The following is a 23,824-nucleotide window of genomic DNA, read 5'->3' on the forward strand; positions in this document are numbered from 1 at the left end:
TAAAGCGCTAAACTGTGACCGACCACTACTCTGCTGTCCTGACTTGAATTCAAGATTAAAACATCTTGAATAAAATGATCAGTCTTCTGAGAAAGTTTGTTGCATGGGACTATGCTACCACATTGCTTCATTCTGCAACTGCACCCCACTGTGGCACCCCAACCCTCTTCCCTCCCACTGCAGCATCATTCACGTATTGCCTATTAAGATTCTAGGTTGCAAACTCTTTGGGATTATGCTTGTTGATACATTCTTTGTGCAAGGTTTCGTGCATTGACACAATAAAAATAACACATAACCTTCACCGACTGTCAAGATTGCTCGACAAAGTTCATGCTCTTTCCAGTGTCATAGCAGATGGATACTTCAGTATCACAATAATAATGGCCAAAACACAAAACTGTCTTTATATCAGCATAAAACCTACTCCGGCAAAAACACAATCCTACCAGGGTCTAGTCATGGATAGTGTTACCAGACATGAATGTTTAATCCTATGAAGAAGCAAATGTTCTCTCTGGAAACTCCAAAGCAAAAATTCCCTCTATCCTTACAAAGCCCTGTACTGTAATTCTTAATAGTAATCAAGTATATTTAGTGCATAGATTTCACTTTCCTGTATTCCTTCAGACTTATGAACTTGAAGTATTTATCAATACCACAGATGGCCTGATCCCAGCATTCTGAGTCATGGCTAGACACTGATAAGAGGAGGAGGATATGGGCTGATTAGTTCTTTAACCTCAGGTAGAATTATTCCCACTCAGTTAGTTAGACTACCAGTCTAAATAAACTTCCAACAGCAGTAGATGAAACATTTTTTTCCAAATTTTTATTTTGTTTTCCAGCTCTACCATGTTGGAGGAAGATTCTAGCTGGCAAGCAAGAAATAACTGCTATGAAAAATTCATATGAGGACCTTTAGAAAAAAAAAAATACTTCTGTCCCTTGGAAGCCTGTTGCTAATTAAAGAAAAAGAACTTCCGTAACAGTCCTGTCTGCAACACAACTTCTTTTATGGCATTCCAAACTGCACCTTGAAATAAAAATCTAATACACACACATCCCCAAATCAAATAAAATTTCTATACTTTCCCATCAAAGAAGAACTTCTGGAGATGTAATATCTTTAACAATAAAGGATGAGTTCAGAGTCTTCAAAGTCAAGATCCTCCTAAGGTGTGAATTAAGCTGCCGAGTCCAAAAGTCAGCCTCTGACTTTACCTGAGGCCAGTTTGCTTGCTCACAGAAACTGACACAACAGACAACGTCAAGGTGGCACACACTATGAGTGAGCACTGGGTGGTTAAACTACTCAAGAAAATTTGCCACTGGTGAGGGATATTGGACACAAACCACAGAGACGTTTTCTCTGTCCTGACAGCAGGCAGCAGCAGTGGAGAATTTCCCCACCCTCTGCTGCCAACCGGCTTTAGCCACAACCTGGAAGAAGTGCCCAGATGGACAAGGGGGGAGTTCAGTTTCCATGACTGTGCATTCTTTGGCCATGATGCTGTAACTGCTAGCAAACAAGGCCGTTATTACTAGCAGCCTCAAGGAATGGTTTTCTGTTTTCTAGGAGCTGGGCTGAGACAACCAGAGCTATTCACTGAGCCTAACGTATGCCATCAGACAGCAACATCTTTTGGGTGCTCCCAAATCTGGGCAAGATTGTAGCTAGTGATCATGTTCACAGCAAAAATCTCTGCTGCATACTAGCAATCTCCTAATCATTCAGTCCCAGTCAGGGTGATGCTGAAACCAGCAATGTTGATTGTTGCAAGATTTTGCATGCCAGGATGTCTGTGTTAGGATTTTGAAAGCATAGGATTTCCTTTGCTGAGATTTTCATCAAGACCTTTCTAAGTCTCATTAAAAAGCCAATACTTCCAGCTGTCTGATGTATTGAAGTTCACTGGGGAGGGTCATATCTCTTACATCTTAATTTAAATCACTGAGAAAAATAATATTAAAACAATACAGTTTAAAAATTAACAGGCTAGGAAACAGCATTTCAGAAGCCAGTAGGATTTATGGTAATGTGTCTGCATTTGAGAAAATCATTAATACAGCTTGGCCTCTTTATTTAAAATAATGATAGAACAAGATATTATAGAAACACTTCACAGCTTTTGGGCCCAATCCTTCTACTAATTTTAATCCCAAAAGAGAGATGGATTAGCACAGAAGCAGAAACATTATGTCCTGTTCCAAAGGCAGGCCACAGAAAAAGTACTTTGCCTTGTCTCAGTGCTTCCCTAAATTACAGGCTAATTCAGCTTCTGCTGAATTCAGCAAAAAGGGCAACACTGACTCCAATTGGAGTAGACGGGTGGTATTACCTGAATTGAAAACAGTTCACATGCTCTCACAAATCTTGACCATCAAGTCAAGACAGAATATGACTAAAAGCACATTTAGATATTTTCCACCTTTATTTATTTATATTTTAATCTTTCTCTACACTGCTTCTTTCCTGTTAGGGTGTTATTTCTAAATCCAGAGTTTGAACACCTTCAGAACACAGTGAATCAGTTACTGAGGTTGGGATCATTTGGCAAATCTGATTCTTTATTTGAGTTCAGTTATTTGGTGACTTAAAAGCTGAGGGCATCTGGATCTAGGGTTTCCATTTAGAGCCAACTACCATACCCAAATACCATGAGAAAATCAACTGTTGCAGCACGTCTAGCCAAACTGGAAGCAGGAAATACCAGGAGTCTCACATCATGAGAAAGCTTGTTCTTATGAAGTTTCCAGGCCACTTTTGAGAACCAAAAATTGTGGGGCAGTTCAGAAAAGGAGACAGATTTTGCTTGCTAATTCGATCAAAACCTGAACTTTGAGAGCCAGATTTTGGTCACATTAAGAAAGGACATATGTTTGTGTTGCACAACTGCAAAAGTAAAATCTGATTATGTAGATACACTGTATTCCTTCAGGATCTTGTTCATGATATACTGTCATGCACTTAACTGCATATATGGTTCAGAAATAGGACTAATTGAATTTGTATGCCCTTGAAGGCTAGGGGTGGTGGTGGGGAGTGGAGATAGGAGTCTGGTCTTCACTTGGTTTGAAGTCTGGGATTGTCAATATTTCTTCACAAGCCAAGAAGAAAAAACTAAGATTTTCAAAACTGAGCAAAACACTTCAGATGCTCAGCTTGACACACAATGCAAAAGATTTACCATTCAATGGATAGCTATTCAACATTGCACTAGAAGTGGGACTTTTTATCTCAGCTTCAACATCCAAAAATGGAAGCACTAAAATTACAAGTAACTTTCAAAAGTCTTACTAATTTCCTGGAATAATCTAGCCCTGTGGCTATGGTTTAAAAGCATGATGAGAACTCCAGTGAGAGTTGACCGAGCTCCATATAAACACAAGCAGTTCAATTGTGTCTCAAGTCCCCCTGAGAACCAGTATTTGTGATAAGTTACAGTCTCCTTTTTACATTTACTTGTAATATTCAAAGACTGTGTGCAACAGTGAATATTATAAGCCTATTCTGTTTTATGAAGAACTCTTAATATAATCCATACCTCATTTTTCGCAAAGCTATTTCCTCTGCTTTCACAATCAGGTTAATTTAGAGTAGAATGATTGTTTGGTTTTTCTAGTGCACTATAGTGAAGCTTCTCCATTAGGTGTCATTTAACTCTTCCCCTTTCTAGGGTAACTCATTCTAGTTACTGCCAATCTCTCTTCCTGTTCATTAGGAACCTTTCTTCTAACCATCTTCATCACTTCATTTGCCTTTTCAATCTCACATACACCTTACTCAAAATATGATACTTTGGATGATCAAGCCAGGCAACTGGACGTAAAACCTTGCGATATGATCTGCCTTCATCGTTCTCTGAAGGTGAGCTAAGCATCTACAGCATGTTGTGAACTAATCCAACAAATAAGGACCCTGGACTGGACCCTCTAGAACCCTGAATGCTCCCAATCAACTTGACAGGGAGCAAGCTGCCTGTTACTAGGTTTCTGTGCTGATTTCTTTTCTTAAGCCACACAGACATAGCTGAACCCAAACAAATTCAAATCTCCAAGGCCCTGACCAGTCTTGATGTCTGATTAGGATTAGGGGGTATTTTGATACCTGCTGCATTGAACCAAGAACGGTTGCTACACAACATTGAACATGGCTCCCTGGGCCCAGCTGTAACCTGAAGAGTAAATGGTCCCCAAATCTTATTTACTTACCATACAGTAAAACACCATGGCACCAGCTCCTGTGTTTACAGTGGAAATGCAATGCAGTAAATTTTGTAGATTTTCTCTTTAAAACAAAAGAAGAATCTTGGGTACGCACAGTTCATATCATGGGGTGTTGCAGTTTGGGGGAAAATCATTAGTTAAGGCAGCCAGGTGGCCAAAGGGCCTAGATTATTGTTATTATTATTGCAAGAGTAGGTCTCAGTCATAGGGAAAACGTTCACAGTAAAGTGGGAGGAAACCAGGGTAGGATGATTAGTTAATACAGTCCTGAAAAATTCATCCCTAGGGTGCAAACCGTCCTTGCGTTATTGATCGAACTGAGTTTCCTGAAATATTTGTTCTACGACAAACAGGACTTGGTTCTAAAGCCCCAAAAGAACAAAATACTTAAGCATTTGCTTCATTTTAAGCACATAAGTAGCTTCATCCCTATTTATTTCAGCAGGATTACCCACGTTCTTGAAGCGAAGCACATGCTTAAGTACTTTGCTGAATAAGCAACTTTCAGTTATAGGGCCCTTATTTATTTTCTTGAGTTTCCCTACAACATCTAAAGCAATGGTTTACAAGTTACCTGATCTTTTTTGGAGGTGGGTCGGAGCTTCTCATCTGGTAATTTTTCCTTTTTAGCTTCCACTTTAACCTCTTTTTCTTCCCCCTTTGATATTGGGTTTTTAATATTTTTTTTTAATATGAAAACATCAAATCTCTTTGAACTTTTGTTTCCACACTGTGTTCATGTACCAATCCTGTGTGCAGCCACATCTTCATCATATGCTGCTGTGCCCACGTCTCTGTGTGCAGTTGTGCTCCCTCCACCCTCTCCAAATTCCCATCTGAGCCTTTCTCACTTGCATGGCATCATGCTCACATGTCCCAGCAGACAGCCCTCTCTTGTGATTGCATTTAACACACACATTCCTCACACAGTTTACCAGGTGCTCATAATATTTTGTGCCAAGATGTGTCTGCCTCCACCTCATGTGTTACTGCATTAGGCCAGTTTATAGCAGCTGAGAAAAAAAGCACCAACAAAACATGCAGAGGTCTGAACATGCAAGGTTTTCTTTGAACGATGGAGTGAGGTCGGGCATGTTGTGCAATGCATTATTGGTAAGTAGAACTAAGGAGCTTTATTTTAAAGAGAGAGAGCGCGTGAGAGAGAGTATGAACGTTAGTCATCTCAATGCACGAATAGAGAAAGCTGTGAGGAAATTCCAATTCAATCTTTTTTTTTTTTTTCTTGCATTACATTTCTCACAAACCACAGGTGTATTATTTTGGTGCAAAATGTTTACTGTACCTGTTTTCTTAGGAAAGCTGCTTGAGGTTTTTCCTCTTGTACTTTCTTCTCTTTTACCTGCTTATCTTCTAATTTCTTCTCTTCCATCTTTTGTTTCTCCTTTAATCTCTCTGCTTCTAGCTTAGCCTTTTCTTCAGCTGCTCTCTTTTCCTCTTCTGCCTTAGCCCTCGCTCTTTCTTCAGCTGCCCTCTTCTCCTCTTCTGCTTTAGCCCTCTCTCTTTCCTCAGCTGCCCTCTTCTCCTCCTCTGCTTTAGCCCTCTCTCTTTCCTCAGCTGCCCTTTTCTCCTCCTCTGCTTCAGCCCTCTCTCTTTCCTCAGCTGCCCTCTTCTCCTCCTCTGCTTTCTGTTTTTCCTCAGCTGCCTTCTTTTCTTCCTCTACTTTTAACCTCTCCCTTTCTTCTGCCTCAAGTTGCTCCCTTTCTTCTGCTTTCTTACTTTCTTCCTCAGCCTTTTCCTCATCCCTAAGCTTCTCTTTATCTACAGCATCAGTTATACTCTGCTCCCCTTCTGGCACAGCATTTGTATCATTCTCTGCTTTATGTTCCTGTGCATTTATAGCTAGATTTTTTATTTCTACTACCTCTTCTTTATCTGTGGATTTTTCTGCCGTCACATCTACCTGATTTTCCTCTACGAGGACCTCCTTTGGCTTCTCATCCTGTAGCTCCTCCTTGTCTTTTTCTTCTTTTTTTTCCTCCTCTTCCCCATCTTGCCTCCAGTTGTTCCTTTGGTATGATTTAGTAACTGTTTCCGTTTCCTCAATCTCATAGCGTCCTCGGCGTGTTTCAGCCTTTTCCTCTTTCCCCGTGGTCTCATTTTCTTCCACATTGTTTACTTCTCTCCTGCTGGACAGTGACAAGCTCCCATCTGTGATTGTGGGGTCAAATTCCTTTTGACGTTCTAGGGCTTCCTGTAGACGTTTTTGGCGTCTCTCCTCCCGTCTTGCCAGTCTCTCCAACAATGCAGCTTCATCATCTGTTCCCCCTGTAGTTGTACTACTCTTGGTTTCCTCTTCTGCCACACTACATAAAAGTGAAAATTTTGCATTAAAAAAAAAAAATCTTTCTAACAATGTATAAGCTTTGCTGTTTCTAGCAAAAAAAAGATTGCTATAACATTACTCCATAATTTGAAAACACAACAGGTTGCATACTTCAAAATTTAGCAAAATGGTTTGGGGATTTATACTGGCGTTTCTTCATATATAGGAATGCACTGTTTCACAATGTCAGAACCTGGAAAGGTTCCCTTCCAGGCCAGCTCCAACAGCCGCTGAAGTCCTCAGAAGTCTTATTGACCTCAGTAGGCACTGGAACAGTCCCTGACGCTTGGAGCAGCTGAAATAAAAACAGCCCTGAAAAATCCACCCTCCCCCTCTGCACCCTGCAGCAGAATACTTGGAAGACCTTAGCTTGCTTTAAGAGCCCCTTCGGCTTGGCATAAAGCATACATGTCTTATGCACAGTCTTCCCACCAGGCAAAATTTTTGAAGGTGCTACACAAGCAAGATACTTTGACTTCAGTGAACTTCTCTGGCATCAAGAAGGTACTCCTGTTCAGCAACAACATCCACAGATACAGTCCATAATGAGATAGTCTGACAATTAAGGGTGCAGTGTGGTTGTGATTGTCTGTACAGAGACAACAACCTGTTAGAAAAGGGAGTGAGCACATCTCCTAGTTTAAGACATGCTATTCAACACCTGTAGGACTCAGGACTGGATCTTGCTCACAGTCCCTGGAGGTTTTTGACTTCTTCAAAATTTAGGTGTTTGATTCTCCTGTGTGCAGGTTTCTCCCCTCTTTCTAGCTTTTTTTTTTTTCCTCTATTGTGCAAAGAGAAGTCAGAAATGTTGTTGTTTTCCTATCTATATCCATTCTCCTTGTCTTTAATAGAATGCTGCTTATGCTCAGTATCTATTAGATTGATATCATTATGTTTATTTCTGGTTTCTTCTAGCAATTGTGTTATGGTTACTGGAAATCTGGATATATTTCTTGTGGCTATGTGAAACTGAATAAATGATGGCAGACTGGAAGGCTAGCTCTTTCCACTCAGCTTGTGACAAGTGGCACCTCATTCAGTAAGCATCTTTGCTGTTTTTAGCTGTATGACTGACGATGCCAGATGAGGGCTGAGGTCTAGCGCTCACACCCAGCACCTTGAAGGCATATTTCAGCTGCAACTTGAGGCCTGGGTGCCCACCAATCCCATGTGCCTTGGCCGCATGACACCATGGCTCCTGTAGGCAGGACAAAAGGTGTGGAGGTTTGCAAGGCCAGATGCAGTCATGACTGAGGGAATCTGGCAGCAGGATGCATCAGAGGTATTTCCTTCCATGAACCCCAGCTGAGTTACCCCATAGACAACCCTGAGGACACCCTGAGAATAGGTCATGAGCATGGCCTCAAGCCCAGCTTCAGTGATGCTCCCACCCACTGTGTAGACACAGCCAGTGGTATCCTCAAAGAGTTAGGTCCTCTTCAGAAAAAGGAAGGTCAAACCTCATACTTAAAATTTAAGTAGCAAAACAGACCTCTTCAGGATACTTTTCTGCTATGAACAAAAATTACTGTCAACTTGTCAGTACACAAGTTCAGATATTTACCTGTTTTGGGCATTAACTTCCGATTTCTCCGTTACTTCTCCTGATAGATCTCCTTCTTCCTTTTGCCGCAGCCTCTCCTGTCGAGCCCGTCGGCGACGTTCTCTGGCAGCTTCTTCCTCATCATCATCATTTCTCTGGTAGGACAGCCTAAAACAAAGCATTACGAGTAGGGAAACAAAGGGGTTATAGTGTATAGCACACTGTTGACTGAAAAATTCCAAAAAGCAGTTGACCAGAGCACAGTAAGCATGGCTGCAGTGGCTGCTCCATATGCTGTTTATAAAATATTCTGTGAAGTTGAGATGCATAGTTTTAAAGCTTGATTGTGTTTTCTTTTCCAGAAGTGAACTCGGCAAAACAGTCACAGTGAAGGCAGCAGCCACACCACACCGTCAGTTTGCTCCTAGAAAATACCAAGACCATAAAAGCCCAGCTCTGTAGCTGAGCAAACATCCTGCTAGACTGCACCATGATCCTGCCAGAATGCACATAGCAGCAGTTGAGCAGACTGTTGCTCAAGCCCATGTAACTGAAATTTGACTTAGCCAAGCAGCTTTTCATTAGCCTTCTCTAAATATCAAATGCTGAAAATGGTGACAGTGTTCTAAAATTGAAAGACTAGAAAGCAGGGAGACACAAATATGACAACAGCGCTCAGTGGTCAGTTCTGAGTGCCAAACATCTGACACCTACAAAATTTTTGTGAGCCCTGAGCCCTGCCAGGCCAAATCATACAAGATCACTGCTGTGATGAAAGCCTGCAGCTGAGAACCCATTGTGTTCATCTAACCCAACAGATGATTACATTTAGTTTCATCCTACTTGAAAAGGAAAGCAAGACATTACAATCCTAATAATCCTGCAGCCCATTCAAATCTTTGCTGAGGTGCATTATTACTGTGTGAGATAAAGGGAAAGGCCTGCATTCCTCTTATCTTTTTGTGCAGGGAAAGTGAAATAGGAAGCTAACATGTGCCAGACCCAGTCAGGACATTCATTTACTTTGCTTCCAGTGATGGTCTGATACATAATGGTTAAGAAGTCACCCTTCCTTACGCAGTCACACATTTAAGTTAGCTGTACATCCAGGCACATAGAGAAACAAAGAGCTCTGCAAAAGCTGTAAAAGCACAGCTAAAGCTTGCATTTCAAGGACTATTTTAACATTAAAAGCAACTAAAACATTTTAATTTAGTCATGAATCAACGTCTTTGGGTCCAAGCCTCTCCTGTCACCTTGTTCTGGTACTACTTTTCTCCTTTGCTGAAAGAAGGGCGAAAGTATATGTTCAGCAGAGATTCAGCTATCCCAGTTTTGCTTTAAAAATTAGAAATGGAAGTTAAAAACCCAACATGGCTGAACCCTTGCCAGACCTAGAACAGTATTTTCATCCTCAGTGCACTAAAGGATTTGATTTGCTACTTTCACGTTCCACTTCAAAAACTTGCAACCTTTCCTTTGTAGAGAGAGCTCCTCTCAAGGACAATGAAAACCATAAGCAATATGGCCATGAAGGATCGCAGTAGTGGAAGAGGAAGAAAGGAAGGATACGAATAAAAAACACTAGAGGTGATACAGGGAAGGCAAGGAAAAACACTTCCTGTCATTTGAAAGCAATTTGAAGAGGGATCAACATTTCATTTAGTCTAGAACAGAAAGCATATGAATACAGTAATTAACAAATGGGGTCTTTAATTTGCAGAAGAAAGAGGCTTTCTGGAATAAAACTACATTAGCAAACTGACCACAGAAAGCCACTTGTTAGTAAGATGTTCTGGCTGCAAGAAGCCTATGATCTTTTTAGCTCTAAACTCCAGATGTCAGGGTACAGGAGAGGGCACACTGCTCTTAGCCTGTGGCAGCTGGATAATGGCCATGACTGAGTCAATTCCCAGTGCCTATGGCTCAGGATTTGTCTTTGCAGTAACACCACAGGATAATGGAGTATTTTATCCTGCTCTCTGTACACAGAACACTCCTACACAGCAAGAAGAACTTTTAAAAGCCTCTTTAAAATGCCTTTTTAAAACCACCAGTTGCTCAGAAAACTAAAAAAAGGAAAGAAAAAATACCCCAAGCAAAAATTTCCCACAAAACTGTACCCATTAAATAAGTAAAATGAAAACAGATATGTATTTCCTGTCCTTGGACACTTATCACATGGATCACCTGTTAAGAAAGCTGACAGTCTCTCTCAGTATCCTTTTAAGTATACCCACTGCCTCACCACATGTCACAGCAATTTCCTACAGTGAGTGAGTACACCAGATATGGGCTCCACCCATAAGGATCATCTTAAGTACTCAATTCTGTTCACCAATTCTGTTCACCAGCACAGATGCATGAAACATCCCAAACAATCTGGAAACAGTCATATCAATAACTAATAGCAGTATTTTATAGATCTGTATCATATGTTCTTTACAATTATGTTAACACTACTTCCCAGATCATGCTGCTACAGCTGGGGTTTTTTGCCTCATAAATACAAGCTTTGCTGGAGTGGACTTGACTAACCACCACAGACTGACAGTAAAGTAGGCTGAAAACACAGGTTCAGGTTGGCTCTGTTAATTAGTGGGCTAATGACCACACTGTGAGCAAACTGACAGCAGGATCATTTATGAAACTGTTCAACATAGTCACTGTAACTGCCACTGACTTTCCATGAGAAATGCAGTCATAGGAAAGATGATGCAAGACAGACAAATGCCATTTCTGCCCATGAAAAATACACTTTTATGACTACAGCGTTCATCTCACCATTCTCTCATGCACTAGGTTCGTTCACCCTAACTCAGCTGGCACATCAGTCTCTTTTCCTTAGTCATCTACGTAGCCAGCTCCTCTGCTGTCTCGGATGTCAAACTAATTTCACATAGAAAGTAAATCACAGGCAGACACATGAATTCATGCACCCTCCACTGGGAGCGGGAAGACTGGCCCTCACTCTCCCACTGTTACAGCTCTCCCTAGCTACTTGTCACAAACAAAGTCAATTTGGGAGCTCTTCAGAGCTTATCTTCCACTTGCCTGCTTCTTCTGACATTCTTTATACCAAAAGTAAACAAATAATAAAAAGTATGACTCCAAGATTTCAGCTCTGTATATCAGACAGATGGAAATCTGATGATCCACGCTGGCTTGTATTGTTTCTCCACCCTTGGAGAAAAGCCTTACTGCCCAGCATGCATACACACCCCACAAGTAAGTTAAACTAACCTTATATCCATTTGTCACCTTCCACATAACTGTTCAAAGTCTTTGCAGGCAAGTCTCTTTACAGTTAGCTGTTCCAGCTATCTCAGGCAATAAGAGCACAGCACAGCATGATCTCAAAGAGGCATGCCAAGCCTTCTGATACACGACACCTCTTATTAAATATTCAGATGAAAAGACGATGACTTGGAAACCGTCCTACACCTTGTTACCAAAGATAACACGCTCTTGGTCTAAATTTCAACTGAAAAAAAAAAAGATAGCAGAATGTTGGCTGCTCCTCCTGTTACCTCCTTTGTATTTCTGACATGAGAAAAGCAGTGTAACCTCTGTATGTTATTGGTAAGTGCTTCTAGTAAGGCATTAGTGCTGAGTCCATCATACTTCCCACACAGCGCAACTTAAGTACAGGAGACTGAGCATCTCACCTATGTGAAAGGAGATTTCCCACCACGCTAGGTAGGGATAGCAAGTAAGAACAGACATTCTGCCCTGTTGAGCCGGTAAGACAGATTTGTATCTCCAGAACTGAAATCCCAAACCTGCTGAAGTCAACAACAAATCTCCTTATTATTCGAGGAAGTCTAAAATGTTACCCTGAATGGGGGCAGGGGGCGACAACAGCCTGGAGCGGAAAATAACTCTGATGGATTGGGAATATAAGACACGATGCCATCTGCCTCAGAACTTCCTCAGAGACATTCAGCACTGTCTCTGTTTTATGTTGAGCACTGAATTTAAATAAAGTTATAACCCAGTAAGAAACTTGGTAACAGCTGTGATGATTATGGGGCTGAAACCATTTCATACAATCCAGCTTCAACTGGTTTCCACTTGAAACCACAAATCAGTTCAAACATTATCTAGGGCACTTTGGTTTTAGAGTTTCTTGCCCAGTACTACTACATTATTATTATTGTTTGAATTGTGACAGCACTGAAATTTCCTAATCAAGTTCAGGGGCTTACTACAGTAGGCATTTTATAAAGACAGAGGAAGACCTGGTCACTGTTCTAAACAATGCGTATTCTGTTTAAAGAGAAACTTAATAATTTGTAGCACTACCTGCCCTCATTGAGTCATAAGCTAAACCTGATGAATCTAAATTCTTTTTAATTTTTTAGAGGGGTATAAAAAACCCCAACATTTAGTTTAAGCTGGATCACAGTACTCCGTTCTAGAGGAGGCAGGGAGAAAGAAGAGCTGTGGATCTGAGCTTTGACTCCACCTCAAGAGTGTCAGAAATACATGAAAAAATTTCCAAACAGAACAAAAGCCTTTAAGATTAGTTTTTTAATTTAAACAGGCATCCCAGACCTGCCTCTTCTTTACCTCATGATTCACTCAAGTGCCACTCTCTTCCTTTTCTCCTGCCTACAAACTCACCTTGCATTCATAGCACTGCCCTCCCAACACATATCTCAATTAGATGCAACTGAACCTATTCAGCATACTCTTTCCCACACAACTTTGTTATCTGGAAGCCTTTACATCTATTACAGGTTGTTTTTCTCTGTAGGCCAACCCAAGAAATGAGATCATTCTTCCTGTATCAAACTGCTGCATCCCAACTCACAACCTAACCTGCTTCTAAGACCTTCATCCTTCATTACCTAACACCACAAGAGTTGAGGTGACATCTGTTGACTTGTGTATCTCCAAATTGATGGCAGACGGAAGATGTCGGTAAATCGTCCTCGATGACAAATTTCATTGTCAGACTTAGTCTAGAGAAGCTGCATTTTTTGGCCTTCTGCTCTCTTAGCCTTTCTATTTACCCAGGCTCTTCCTGAAAGGATGGGTGGGGTGAGGATGGACTCTGTTATAATACCCACTGGGGAGTGCTCTTTGTGTGTCACTGTTGATATTCGGTCCCGTTTTATTTACGATTGCATATGTTTTTAATTTTTTATTGTTATTTTAATTTGTGTTATGATAGGCACGCTTCAAAATGTAGATATAAACAACTGATCAGTCTTCACCTCAGAAAAGCATAATAAATGTACATGCTTCCAGAGGTCTATGCCTCTGTCAAGCTTTGCGTGTCAAATGTCAGCTGTATTTCATTCAAGTCGTATCTAAAAATGTGGTGAATGGTGGGGGGCAGTTGTGGGGAAAACTGTTTCTTCTAATCATTCCTCCATAATACAACAAAACCTGCCAGCATTCTGCTCAGACCTCCTCAAGAAGATTCATTTTTATGAGGGAACAAGAAGAATTTCTGTCCAAAATGCTCATGTTTCAAAAAGATGTAGTGAGTGAAAACAGGGGATTATGTTGGAGACATGCAGACATGCCACCACAGTTCTCGGTCCAATGTTGTGCATGAATGCTCTTATTAATACCCATATTTTTCACATATTTCTCAATTTGACATGCACCATTTTTTTCACATTGAATGTAGGAGAGACAAGTGGATAAAATTAACCAATGGCTGGAAATTAAACCCAGACAAATTAAAACTGGAAACGAAGCACATGTTTTTAACAGTGATGGTGATTAAATATACAAATCATGATGGAACATCCGTCTTTTACATCTCCACATTAAGATGGATGCCTTTTTGGAAGTTACACTACAGTAAAATACCAATTCTTGGGTTCATTATAGACAATTTGGTGAAATTCCTTTGTCTTTTAGGTATGGAAAGTTAGACTAGATTATGCGGTTGCACCTGCTGGACTTAAACAGTACAGTCTTCAATTTACAGAAGGTACATGCCTTCTCATTCTGCTCATAACTTACCTCTGTCTCCGAAATATTTTTATCCTTTTCACCCACACATTCTCCAGAGCTACACAGACAATACTCCTGAGTGGGAAAATTACCCAGATATCCACACATTTCTCTGGGAAAAATAAAAGAGACTGACACACCTTTCAATGTATTCCCTTCTCATTTACATCATTTTCATACTGTGTGTTTCTAATATCCTTTCTTATTTTTCATAGCTCCAAAGAGTTCAAGGATTATTATTTTTCTGCTGGGAAACCACTTGTTCAGTGGGTTAGCAGAACATTCTTTCTGTCACATTTGGCATTCTTCATTTCCTACCATACCTTTATAAGCCTTTCTCCTACTTTACACCTCAATCTAAAATACCTAAGAGCTAAAACTGTGTACATTTTAACAACTAATTTTTTGTTTCAGCTGAGAAAAATGCTTAGATTATTTACGTTAGTTAAGGATCTGACAGTGAGACTGTTACTTTGTTTGCATGACAAAACAGTTAAGTACAGGAAAGAAAAAGTCTTCAGAGGTGTCCTACTCATGTACAGTCTTCTTTCTGGTTTCTTTCTTTTTCATGTTTTTGACATTTAGGTTTTTTCACAGGTAAGGAAAGAGTAGGTACACTCCTCCCTTTAACAGTTTGATTCTAAAAACCTGAGGTGCAAGAAATCCACAACAAAGAATGAAGTCTAAAAAGTGATATGGAAGCAAATAACTGCAAGGGAAAATTACTCCACACTGATGACAAAAATACTTGGTGACTACCAAGTAATTCATGCCAAAAGTAGCCAGGGATTTTATTTCATTGCTGAAGATGGCACTGAAGCCTCTAGGACAGATCCTGGCTTGCTAAATTACTGGTTTCTGTTGAAAATGTAAGTTTTGGTCATGTAGATGTCCAGGACTTCCAATGTCTTCTCTCATTTCTTGCAGTTTTCTGCTTATAACAACACTGTTGCTTTGGTTTTAGATTCAAGCCCTAAAACCTGGGCCTTGTAGTTAGAGCCAGCCTGTAACATCACTGCATCATTCTGCACAAAGGCAGAATGACTCATGCACGCGCCTATTTTTTTTTTCCTCATGGCTGAAAACTGATGATCTGTTTCATAATATGAAATGCAAGCAGATTCTCCAACCACATTCAAATAACTCTGGTAAATCGCGTCTGAGTACCTCAGCGTAAATCGCATGCAGGGTTGCTAACATGAAGGGTAAAAAACTTCAGCTACTGAAACAATGTCAAATTTGCCTCCAACATATATTATATTTAGATAAAAGTGCTTGTTGGAAATAACCCAGGGAAAAGCATGTAATTCTCTCAATATGTGAAGTCTGTAATACTCTGCAGTTTTACTTCATCACAACAGACTTGACATTGACCTTTCAGTGAGCAGTGTGGTATATTTAACCTGTTTTAATTTAGAAATTTCCCATGAAAAGGAAAAAAAAAAAAGTAACTGGGCAGAAAATAATTGGCCAAGGGCCTTCTAGCTGATAACTGTTACTTTTTTACTGCTTTCCTTGAAGCTTAGTGGAATTCACCCAGAAATCTGTTTCCCTGGCAGATGACAAACACGCAAAAAAGTGTACAAAGCAAGGATACTTTTTCAAACTTGAAAAAGTGGGAGCAAAACCCAATTGCTGTGCATACCGCTGTGGTTGATGTGGTATTTGTTGACTCCACAGCAAATTGCTTTCTGCTTGCTGTCACCATCTCCAGTTTCTGGTGCTTTATTGTATATAAAATCCAAAATAATTTATGCAACACCCTTACCCAGTAATATTTCAGGCATATGACTTGAGAACAATGGGCATTTTGCCTAGCTGAGGCATAAGTAAGGACTTACAGGGTTTGCCCCAGAATATACAATGCTCAATTGCTACAAAGATGAATCAGAAATCTTCTTCCTTGTGTTTTTGGGTCCCTGTATTCAATTTGGCTTTCAAGGCACTTTTATACTTCAAATTGCTGGTTTACTGAATGTATACAAAGTTAAGATCTAACTCCTTCTCTTTTATATCTCATTGCAAATAACACTCAGCAGACATGATCAAGAGTTTTACTCAAAACAGAAAGAATGAAAAATTGAGACAGTCTTAAGCATTTGTAAATTTAAAAAAGCTCCCCTGCATATTGAGAATTGTGGCCTTCCTAAAAAATATGCAAAAGATTTGAGGAATGAAACCTACATGTTCTTCCAGGCACCTTTAGCAAACTGTTGTCTCTAATGTGTCACGCTCAAGATACAAAGTTCTGTATTTCCTCCAAATATCTTTTTAACTCATACAAAATTCACATCATCATCTACGATATCTATCAGAGAATTTTAAATGAAGGTAAGGAAGGGAAGACTTTCACTATTGGGCCATTTTTTCATTGTACATAGTCATGCCATTAAACTATGACACTGAGGTAGGTATAGACTGGGACGGACATTCTGTCAGAAAGCCTGTGAGGAATCTGGAGCAAAAGCACACGATGCAATCTTACGGAGAGGAACTTAAACAAGCGCACAGGACCATTTTTCATGGCCCGACAGAAATTTTTCTCTATATGTATTTTATATGCACACATATATTTTTTTTTTCTCAGCGATGAATATGAGAAACAGTTCTTTCTATTTAAAAATTAAAAACTCACATCATGTGCAATGTATTTTTTCCAACAGAGGCTGGAGTGAAAATTGTGTTGTCATTAGGAAGTGGAGTTTTTCCTTTCATTCAAGCAAAATAGTTATTCGTTTCAAGAGGATTCCTAAATACTGTTTTTCACTTTCCGTATACCTACAGCAATCGCCTGGTTTTGCCAAGTTTCCTGATGTAACCATCTCCCTTTAAATGCAAGACAGTGCTGGTTTTGAACTAAGCCGTATCTCCCCCAGCTTGGACTCCCAAAATGCAACTCAAAGTCGCAGATTAAACAGAACATGGTCTGTCTGAGTCCTGTACCTGGAGGATATACTTCAAGAGGGGCAGACTAATGAATAAAGAGGGGGTAAAACACAATAGATTCAGTTTATTTGTTAGACTGATAGAAGCAGCTTCCAGCTGAACTGCACTTTTGGGTTTCTTATACTTGGGAATAGGGTGCAATAGCAACTTCAACTTTTTTTATGCCAGGCTTTTTACACCTTCCCAGTGTTTTTTCCTAACAGTTTAATTCTGAGTGCAGCAACGGCAAAAAGCAAACCTTCCAGACAAGCCTTGCTACTGTAAGCACCACCTCAGCTAGATGAGCTAAAACCAGACTTACAGATCATAATGTAGCTACAGCAGTGATAGAAATAAGGGATATTTTAGCAAAGTTTCACTATAGAAACAAAGGCAAGGTGACTGGATGGAAGGAGAATTGGCTTTCACTCTTCTCTGCTCAGTGTCTGGTTTAGCCCTGTAACTGCAGCAGGTAATGTTTTCTGAAGAAAAAAAAAGTTTAAAATTTCCTTCTTTTTAAAAATATTTCTGATGTTACTTTTTTATTCCAAAACAGTATGGTGTAGCCTCCCAAATTAGCAAACAGGAACAAAGCTACAGTTTCAGAAAAAGCACAAACTGAATTATTATAAATTATGTATGTATTGTTGACCTGGAAACTCAGCCTTCAATTTCATCTGCTTCTCTACTTTCACCTTGGTTACCTGCTTTGAAGGCTTGTTTAATGCAGCACACTAGGAAATAGAGAGCTTCTTAACAAACCAATGCTTGCATTTCATTCCCTCCACAAAGATTAATAGGATTGCTGCATTTTAAGAGTTGTATTTTAAAAGGAATTCCTGTATTTTAAAAGGGATTGCTGTATTTTAAAAGGAAGTACAGGACTATGATATGTCTCATACGCAGGAAGCTTCTATAGTTTCAACCTGTACTTGCTCCGCCGAACATCATATAAGGACAAACGCTAAAAAAGTTAACTCAGAGAATCATTGGATTCATTGACATCCAAACCAATCTCAGTCACACACTGTAATCCTCCATCACCATGCCCAATCTACTCACAATCAACTTCTGGAATATATCTATTCACCATCCACCCTGCCAAAATAAGGTGTGAAATTTGAGATGAAACATGGCTTTGGTTTTCAAAGATGACAAATCTTCCTTATGAGCAGAATCCACTTTTGCACTTACGCTTTTTCTTCACTTGCCTGCCAGGTTTTGCAGGGTGTAATGAGGAACTAGGGGCCAGGACTCTACAGTGGGTGAATCCCAAAGGGAAAAATGTTCACGGTGTCACATTAATTGATATCAGGGACAACACCCACCAATAGTGCTGGACCCATCTTGAAAGGAGTTATTTCATCTGTCACTGACATGCAGCCATGCCTAGGGTGGATCAGCATGTAGGCTGTGGCTATGACTCTGTAACTGAATCATCAGTCTCTAATTTAAGACTGACACTGAAATTGATTATGGATTTGAATAAGACTGGGACAGAGACCCAGTCGAGCAGAAAGGAGGAATGTGGAAGCAGGGGTCAAACAGGGACTGGGCTATAGGAAGGGGCCTGGAACAAGACATCTCCCTGGACTGGGGAGGGTGAGAGGAGAGACAGACAGCAGCAATAGATGAGGAGCCTCCGACCCTGCAGGGCACGAGATGGGGAATGAAGAAAGGTTGATCAAGAAATAGAGGACAAGGAAGAGGGAAAGAGATCTGTCAGGGAGAAGCAAGGATAGCAAAAGCACCAGGATTAGGTAAGAAGCTCTGCCATCAACATCCAGCATCTAGCCAAGTTCACATGGCTGTCCAGGGCCTGGTAAGCCAAACCTAGCCATGACTGACAGAATGAAAACTGTAAGATAGTGGGTCATGATTACCCAGAATACACATCATTCAGTAACTCTTTTGGCCTTGCCTGAAATGTTACATGCTCTGAAATGCCTACAAATGGTCAAAACCTGCTATTTTTATTGCTCCATTCATCAAAAGTATGGGTGTTAGCATTAGCCTGGGCTCTGTGAAGCCTCAAAACTCCTCTGTATTTCCCAGGGGATTAGAGATTATAACTAAATGACTATTGCTTAGAGCCAGACAGGTCCCTGACGATGTCTGCTGGAGCTTTCAGAAATACAGCAAAGACCGTGCTGCATGAACAAAGTACAAGGCATGTATTTGCACACAGGGAGCCTGGAAAAATAATTTTACCAGATAATCATACAATAATCTTTTTTTCATCCACTCTTCCTGACCCAAAATATGCAAGAGGAGGACACAGCCTTAACACACCGCAGCAGACTAAATATTAAAATAAATGTTGCAAACAGGAAAGAAGCTGAAACATAAGAGCAGAACACACATGAAAACAGAGTGGACTATGAAGGCTTATGCTAACTGAAGTAAACCCCTTTTGGGGGATACGGCATTACAGATACATTCAGTACTACAACATATGGTGAACGGGAAAAAAAAAAATGAAAATCAGATGTCTCAAAGTTTTCTGGTACCGATTCCCCATGCACACAACTCACGGATGCTGTGCAGGTGCAGATTTGGTTTCAAGAAAAATTCATGGCTGTTCACTTTTAACATGGACAAGCATCTATCTCTTTTTCAGGTGTTTAAGAAACCTACTGTCAACAGCCAAGGTGATTAGGAGACATTTTCAGTGAGACAGCAGAGGAATTATGAATGCAGATCCTGTCATTTGCTAACAGGATTAGGGGCAGATACATTCCATGCATCTCTCCGAAAGCTAATCCAAATGTGTCTTTCACCTTCATGCAAGGTAAAAAACCCTTCCATAAAACAGGCCCATACAGATATGCAAGGTCACGTACAGCACTTTGAACAGAACGCTAATGTTAGAATGATTTGCAGACATCGTATAAAAGCATTGCGCAATTTAAACAGCTGGAAGTTTGAAATGCAGCCTTTGCAACTACACCCACATAAACACAATAAAATATCCTGGCCTTATCCTTTCAATTAGTTTTCCCTTAGATATGCCTGTTCCCCTTACATTGCTCCACTGTGATCCTTTTTCCAGGAGAAGTTACTTGTAAGAAACTACCAAACAACTCAGTGTAAACTATTGGAGAAAGCCTGTGGAAAAATGAGTTCATGAGAGCTGATCAATCACACTGAAAATACAGATCTAAAAGCCACTGTTCTTCGAAAAGGGTGTAAAAAAAACCTTTTCACAGAACTCTAGCATCCACCAAACCCCTCAAAAAATCACTAACAAATTATCTTCAAGTTATTCGCCGAAAATACCCAGGTAAAAACTAGGAAAAGGAAAAAAATAACAATTTGCTTGCCATAGAATTGCCCACAGTCTGTGGACTTCCAATGGTACATATGAAACTCTTACAGGCATAAGGCACCTAACACAGAGAAACTGCCCTTTGGAGATACTGTGCCAGAGGAAAGGGCTTTTCTGCAATATACAGCATGTTTCCAAATCACAGCAATTATTATGGTGTGCTTTTTGGATTTTTAATTTCAATTTCATTCAGGAATAGCAGTTCCACATAGGGAATCAGGCTGTAATAGCTGTTGCAAAATGCTTTCTACTGTAGCATCCCCAGACAGATGAGCTCTGCACAGACATAGGGAGCTGAGTGGTAGTGCCAGTTGTATGTCCACAGTAAGTTATTGACCAGGTCCTGTTGGTTTTTTGGCAAATCTTCCACTGCCAAACAGCCATCCTCTGCTGTAACTGGTCAGCCTTCCCCCAGCCCCTACTGTGCTTCATCAGATACAAACCCTGGCCCCAAGCTTTCAGTCTTTGTCCCAGATCCAGCCTGTCCAACAGACAAAATACATTCGCACTCCTCCTGCATTGGCACCTGGGTTGCAGGAGAGGATCAGCAGCACTAACCTGGCCTGGAGCTATGAGCTCTGAGTTGCTTCCAGATAGCAATGAGGGTGCCCTTGCTGGAAAGCACAGCATTACTTCGTATTCTGATTGTCCTTGACTCTGCAAACCATGACCAAAGCAGTGGTCCACAAAGCATTCGTTTGATGCCACACAACATATAATTTCTTTTATCTGCATTTCATAATACTGCTAAAAGAAATGGTAGGTGAGCCCAGGGCAGGGAAGGTGAAGGAGCAAAGCAGATGAGACTACAGAAGAGAGGAGCGTGACCAATAGTAGAAGGAAAGTGAGAGGAGGCAGGCAACAAGATGGGAAGGACAGTGAAGGGCTACCACGCTAAAAAAACAATACAGCTAATGACAACAGAATGCAAGTGCAGGCAGAAGAGAGTCTAATTCCAAATATGAGAGGAGACAAGAGATTATAAATTTCCATCACCAAGAAGCAAAGCCTTTTTACAGATTCCTGATATTTTTAAAGAAAAGGTAATAAAAAAAAATCATCATTTATTAAACACTCACACACAAATGTTTAAGCCAAGGCTTCTGATATAATCCGTTACATTCCAGAAGTGAATGCAGACCAATGGCTATTTTCCCCTTATTATTATATTAGTATTTGGCACTTGCTAACTTCTTTCCATCAAAAGATCTCAACATGTTTTAGAAATATTAATTAATCCTTGCAACCCCTTCTGACTTCTGCATGATGGATATTATTACTACTATAATGCCAGTTTATGAAACGGAAAAAGAGAGACCTAAATGAACGTACTTCTTTTAGCCTAAACCATGCAGCAGATAAGATTCTTGCTTTGGCTGCACTACTTCATGCCTTCTCCAAAACTTGTTGAAGCTATGAGGAGCTTTTCCAGCAACTTCCAAAGGGAATTGTTGCAGGTACATGGACTCCTTCCTCCCAGGCCTGTCTCTAAGAGCTGCACTGTGCCGACTTCCATCGCTGTGCCTGAAAGCGTGTGAAAGCCACTGGCAGAATTGATTATCCTGGGACGTTTTTTTGCTGGCATACTGAACAAAGAGACATCCTCCCCTGAGCGCTCTCTGAGCAAGTGATAGCCTGCCTCTCCTCTGCGTAATGCCTTCTGTTGCTAGGTACTTCCAGTTTACATTTTAAAAAGAAATGTGCCTGCTGGGAAACGGGAAAGGAAAGGCAAAAAGCTAGTTTAGCCCAGGGGATCTTGTGACAGTGTCACTGTGAAAGCACCTCAGGCTTTCTGCAGGGGTCAGCACACCTCAACACAGGCTGGCATCTTTTTGAAGCACTGGGTTGTGAACCGAGATCTATTTGAGTTCCTGGAAGTATGGAAAATGGGGTGCAGGGTCCTCAGCCTACCGTTGGGAAAAAAGGAGTTAGCTTGCTGCCAAACCCTTCTACTCTTCAAGCTTCAACAGGTGCAGAAAGCACCTCACCTCAACTTGGTGAGGCAGGACTGCCAAAAGGTGATTGAGAGAAAACATCAGCTCTACACCAGTGAGATTTCTTTCTACAGAAACTGTAGAAGATATCATGTGGGAAGGTCTCTGTGCATCACGGCTCTCACTGCGTTCTCTTCAGTCCCACAGTGTAGATGGGACTGACCTGAATGTCAGCCAACCCTTCCAACACTGGCTCTTGCAGGACTTCGTCTTGATTCAAAGTCCAAACATTTCCAGTCTCACCTGCACTGCAAGACAGAAGAGTGTTTTAGGAAAACACTGAGACTCCTGTAACAAGGCATTTGCACACAGCAGGAGGATCCTTAGAAATAACACCACCAGAGAAGAGACCTTAGACTTGATCCAAACATGCCATGGTTCATCCAAGCATCATTTTCCTAGCAATACATAGTAACTATTCATATATGCACACCAAACCCATTGCAAAGGAGAAGCAATTCAATTTACCCTTTTATGAAAGTTCTTACTGAATTTAAGGTATGCATCCTGAAAGGCACTTGGAGGGGCCAAAAACCAGGCGTCAGATAGCAAATCTATGTTTAATATACTTTTGTGAAAATATAACATTTGGCAAGCAAGGATTTGGCAATGTAAGTTGCAGAATACTTGGCACAATAAAGAATTAGTACAAGCATAAGAGAATTTTAATTCCTGCTCACAAAGAGCACAGTCCAACCTGTTACCACAGCTCTATTGACTGAGACTACTGAGTAAATAAGAATATGGTAATCATCTGTCTGAAGAAGATAAAAATTAGCAACTATGAGGTAAGAAAAGGGTTTGGGAATCAGCAATCCTCCAAATTGGAAAAGTAAGTTAAGCCTGCTTTTAACTCAAGCTAACACGTTGGTAGTTAAGATGCTAAATATGGGATTTAGAAGGCTTCATTTGGCCCCTCTCTGCTACAAGTTCCTGCATGAGATGCTTAAACTCCTTTGTGCTTCAGTTCCCTTCTGACTAACGCACAGGAATGTTCAGTGAAAAAAGCATCCATTTGAGGGATCCAGAGTCTAGCATGACATGTGTTACCTACATCAATATGGTATTATAAGACCAACTGGTCTAATGCAAACACAGGCATAAAACTTAAACACTAGCAATCCTCTGCCAATGAGGTGATCTTGGATGTACATATGGGTGCTTCTGCCAGCTCAAGATCAGTATGAGACAGAGTAACTGTCAGTGTTAGTGCATAACATAAGCATATAAAAATTTTTTCTGGACCCTTGCCCAAAGTTTGCTCAAAATATTCCCGCAAAATTACCAAAGCTTTGGGAACCTCCAGGGAAAGCCCCACTACCTACTTTCCTGCATTACAGACAAAACTTCCAAACTGTTTTCTCCTCTATTTCAGCTCCCCAGAAGCTTTTCCAGTTCCTTTTCCAATTTCTTCTCACATTCCATACAGCCCTTGTCACTCCTCACCTAATAGCATTTTAATAGGTGTCTCCATCTTCTTC

At 40.6% G+C, this 23,824-nt stretch overlaps 1 protein-coding gene across 1 annotated transcript in view; it reads right to left on the reverse strand.

Annotated features, from left to right (window-relative positions):
- Positions 1 to 13,074, reverse strand: part of CALD1 (caldesmon 1) — a 36,094-nt gene extending 23,020 nt beyond the window's left edge. The window contains exons 1-4 of the mRNA XM_086461233.1: positions 12,974 to 13,074; positions 8,142 to 8,288; positions 5,534 to 6,554; positions 4,805 to 4,888 (exon numbers count right to left, since the gene is read on the reverse strand). Coding sequence (XP_086317359.1) covers positions 4,805 to 4,888; positions 5,534 to 6,554; positions 8,142 to 8,288; positions 12,974 to 13,074 — 1,353 coding nt within the window. The remainder of the gene's footprint in view (positions 1 to 4,804; positions 4,889 to 5,533; positions 6,555 to 8,141; positions 8,289 to 12,973) is intronic.
- Positions 13,075 to 23,824: the final 10,750 nt, after the last annotated feature.

The sequence above is a fragment of the Leptosomus discolor genome, chromosome 1 (genome assembly GCF_034619465.1).
Source record: "Leptosomus discolor isolate bLepDis1 chromosome 1, bLepDis1.hap2, whole genome shotgun sequence".
Taxonomy (NCBI): Eukaryota; Metazoa; Chordata; class Aves; order Leptosomiformes; family Leptosomidae; genus Leptosomus; species Leptosomus discolor.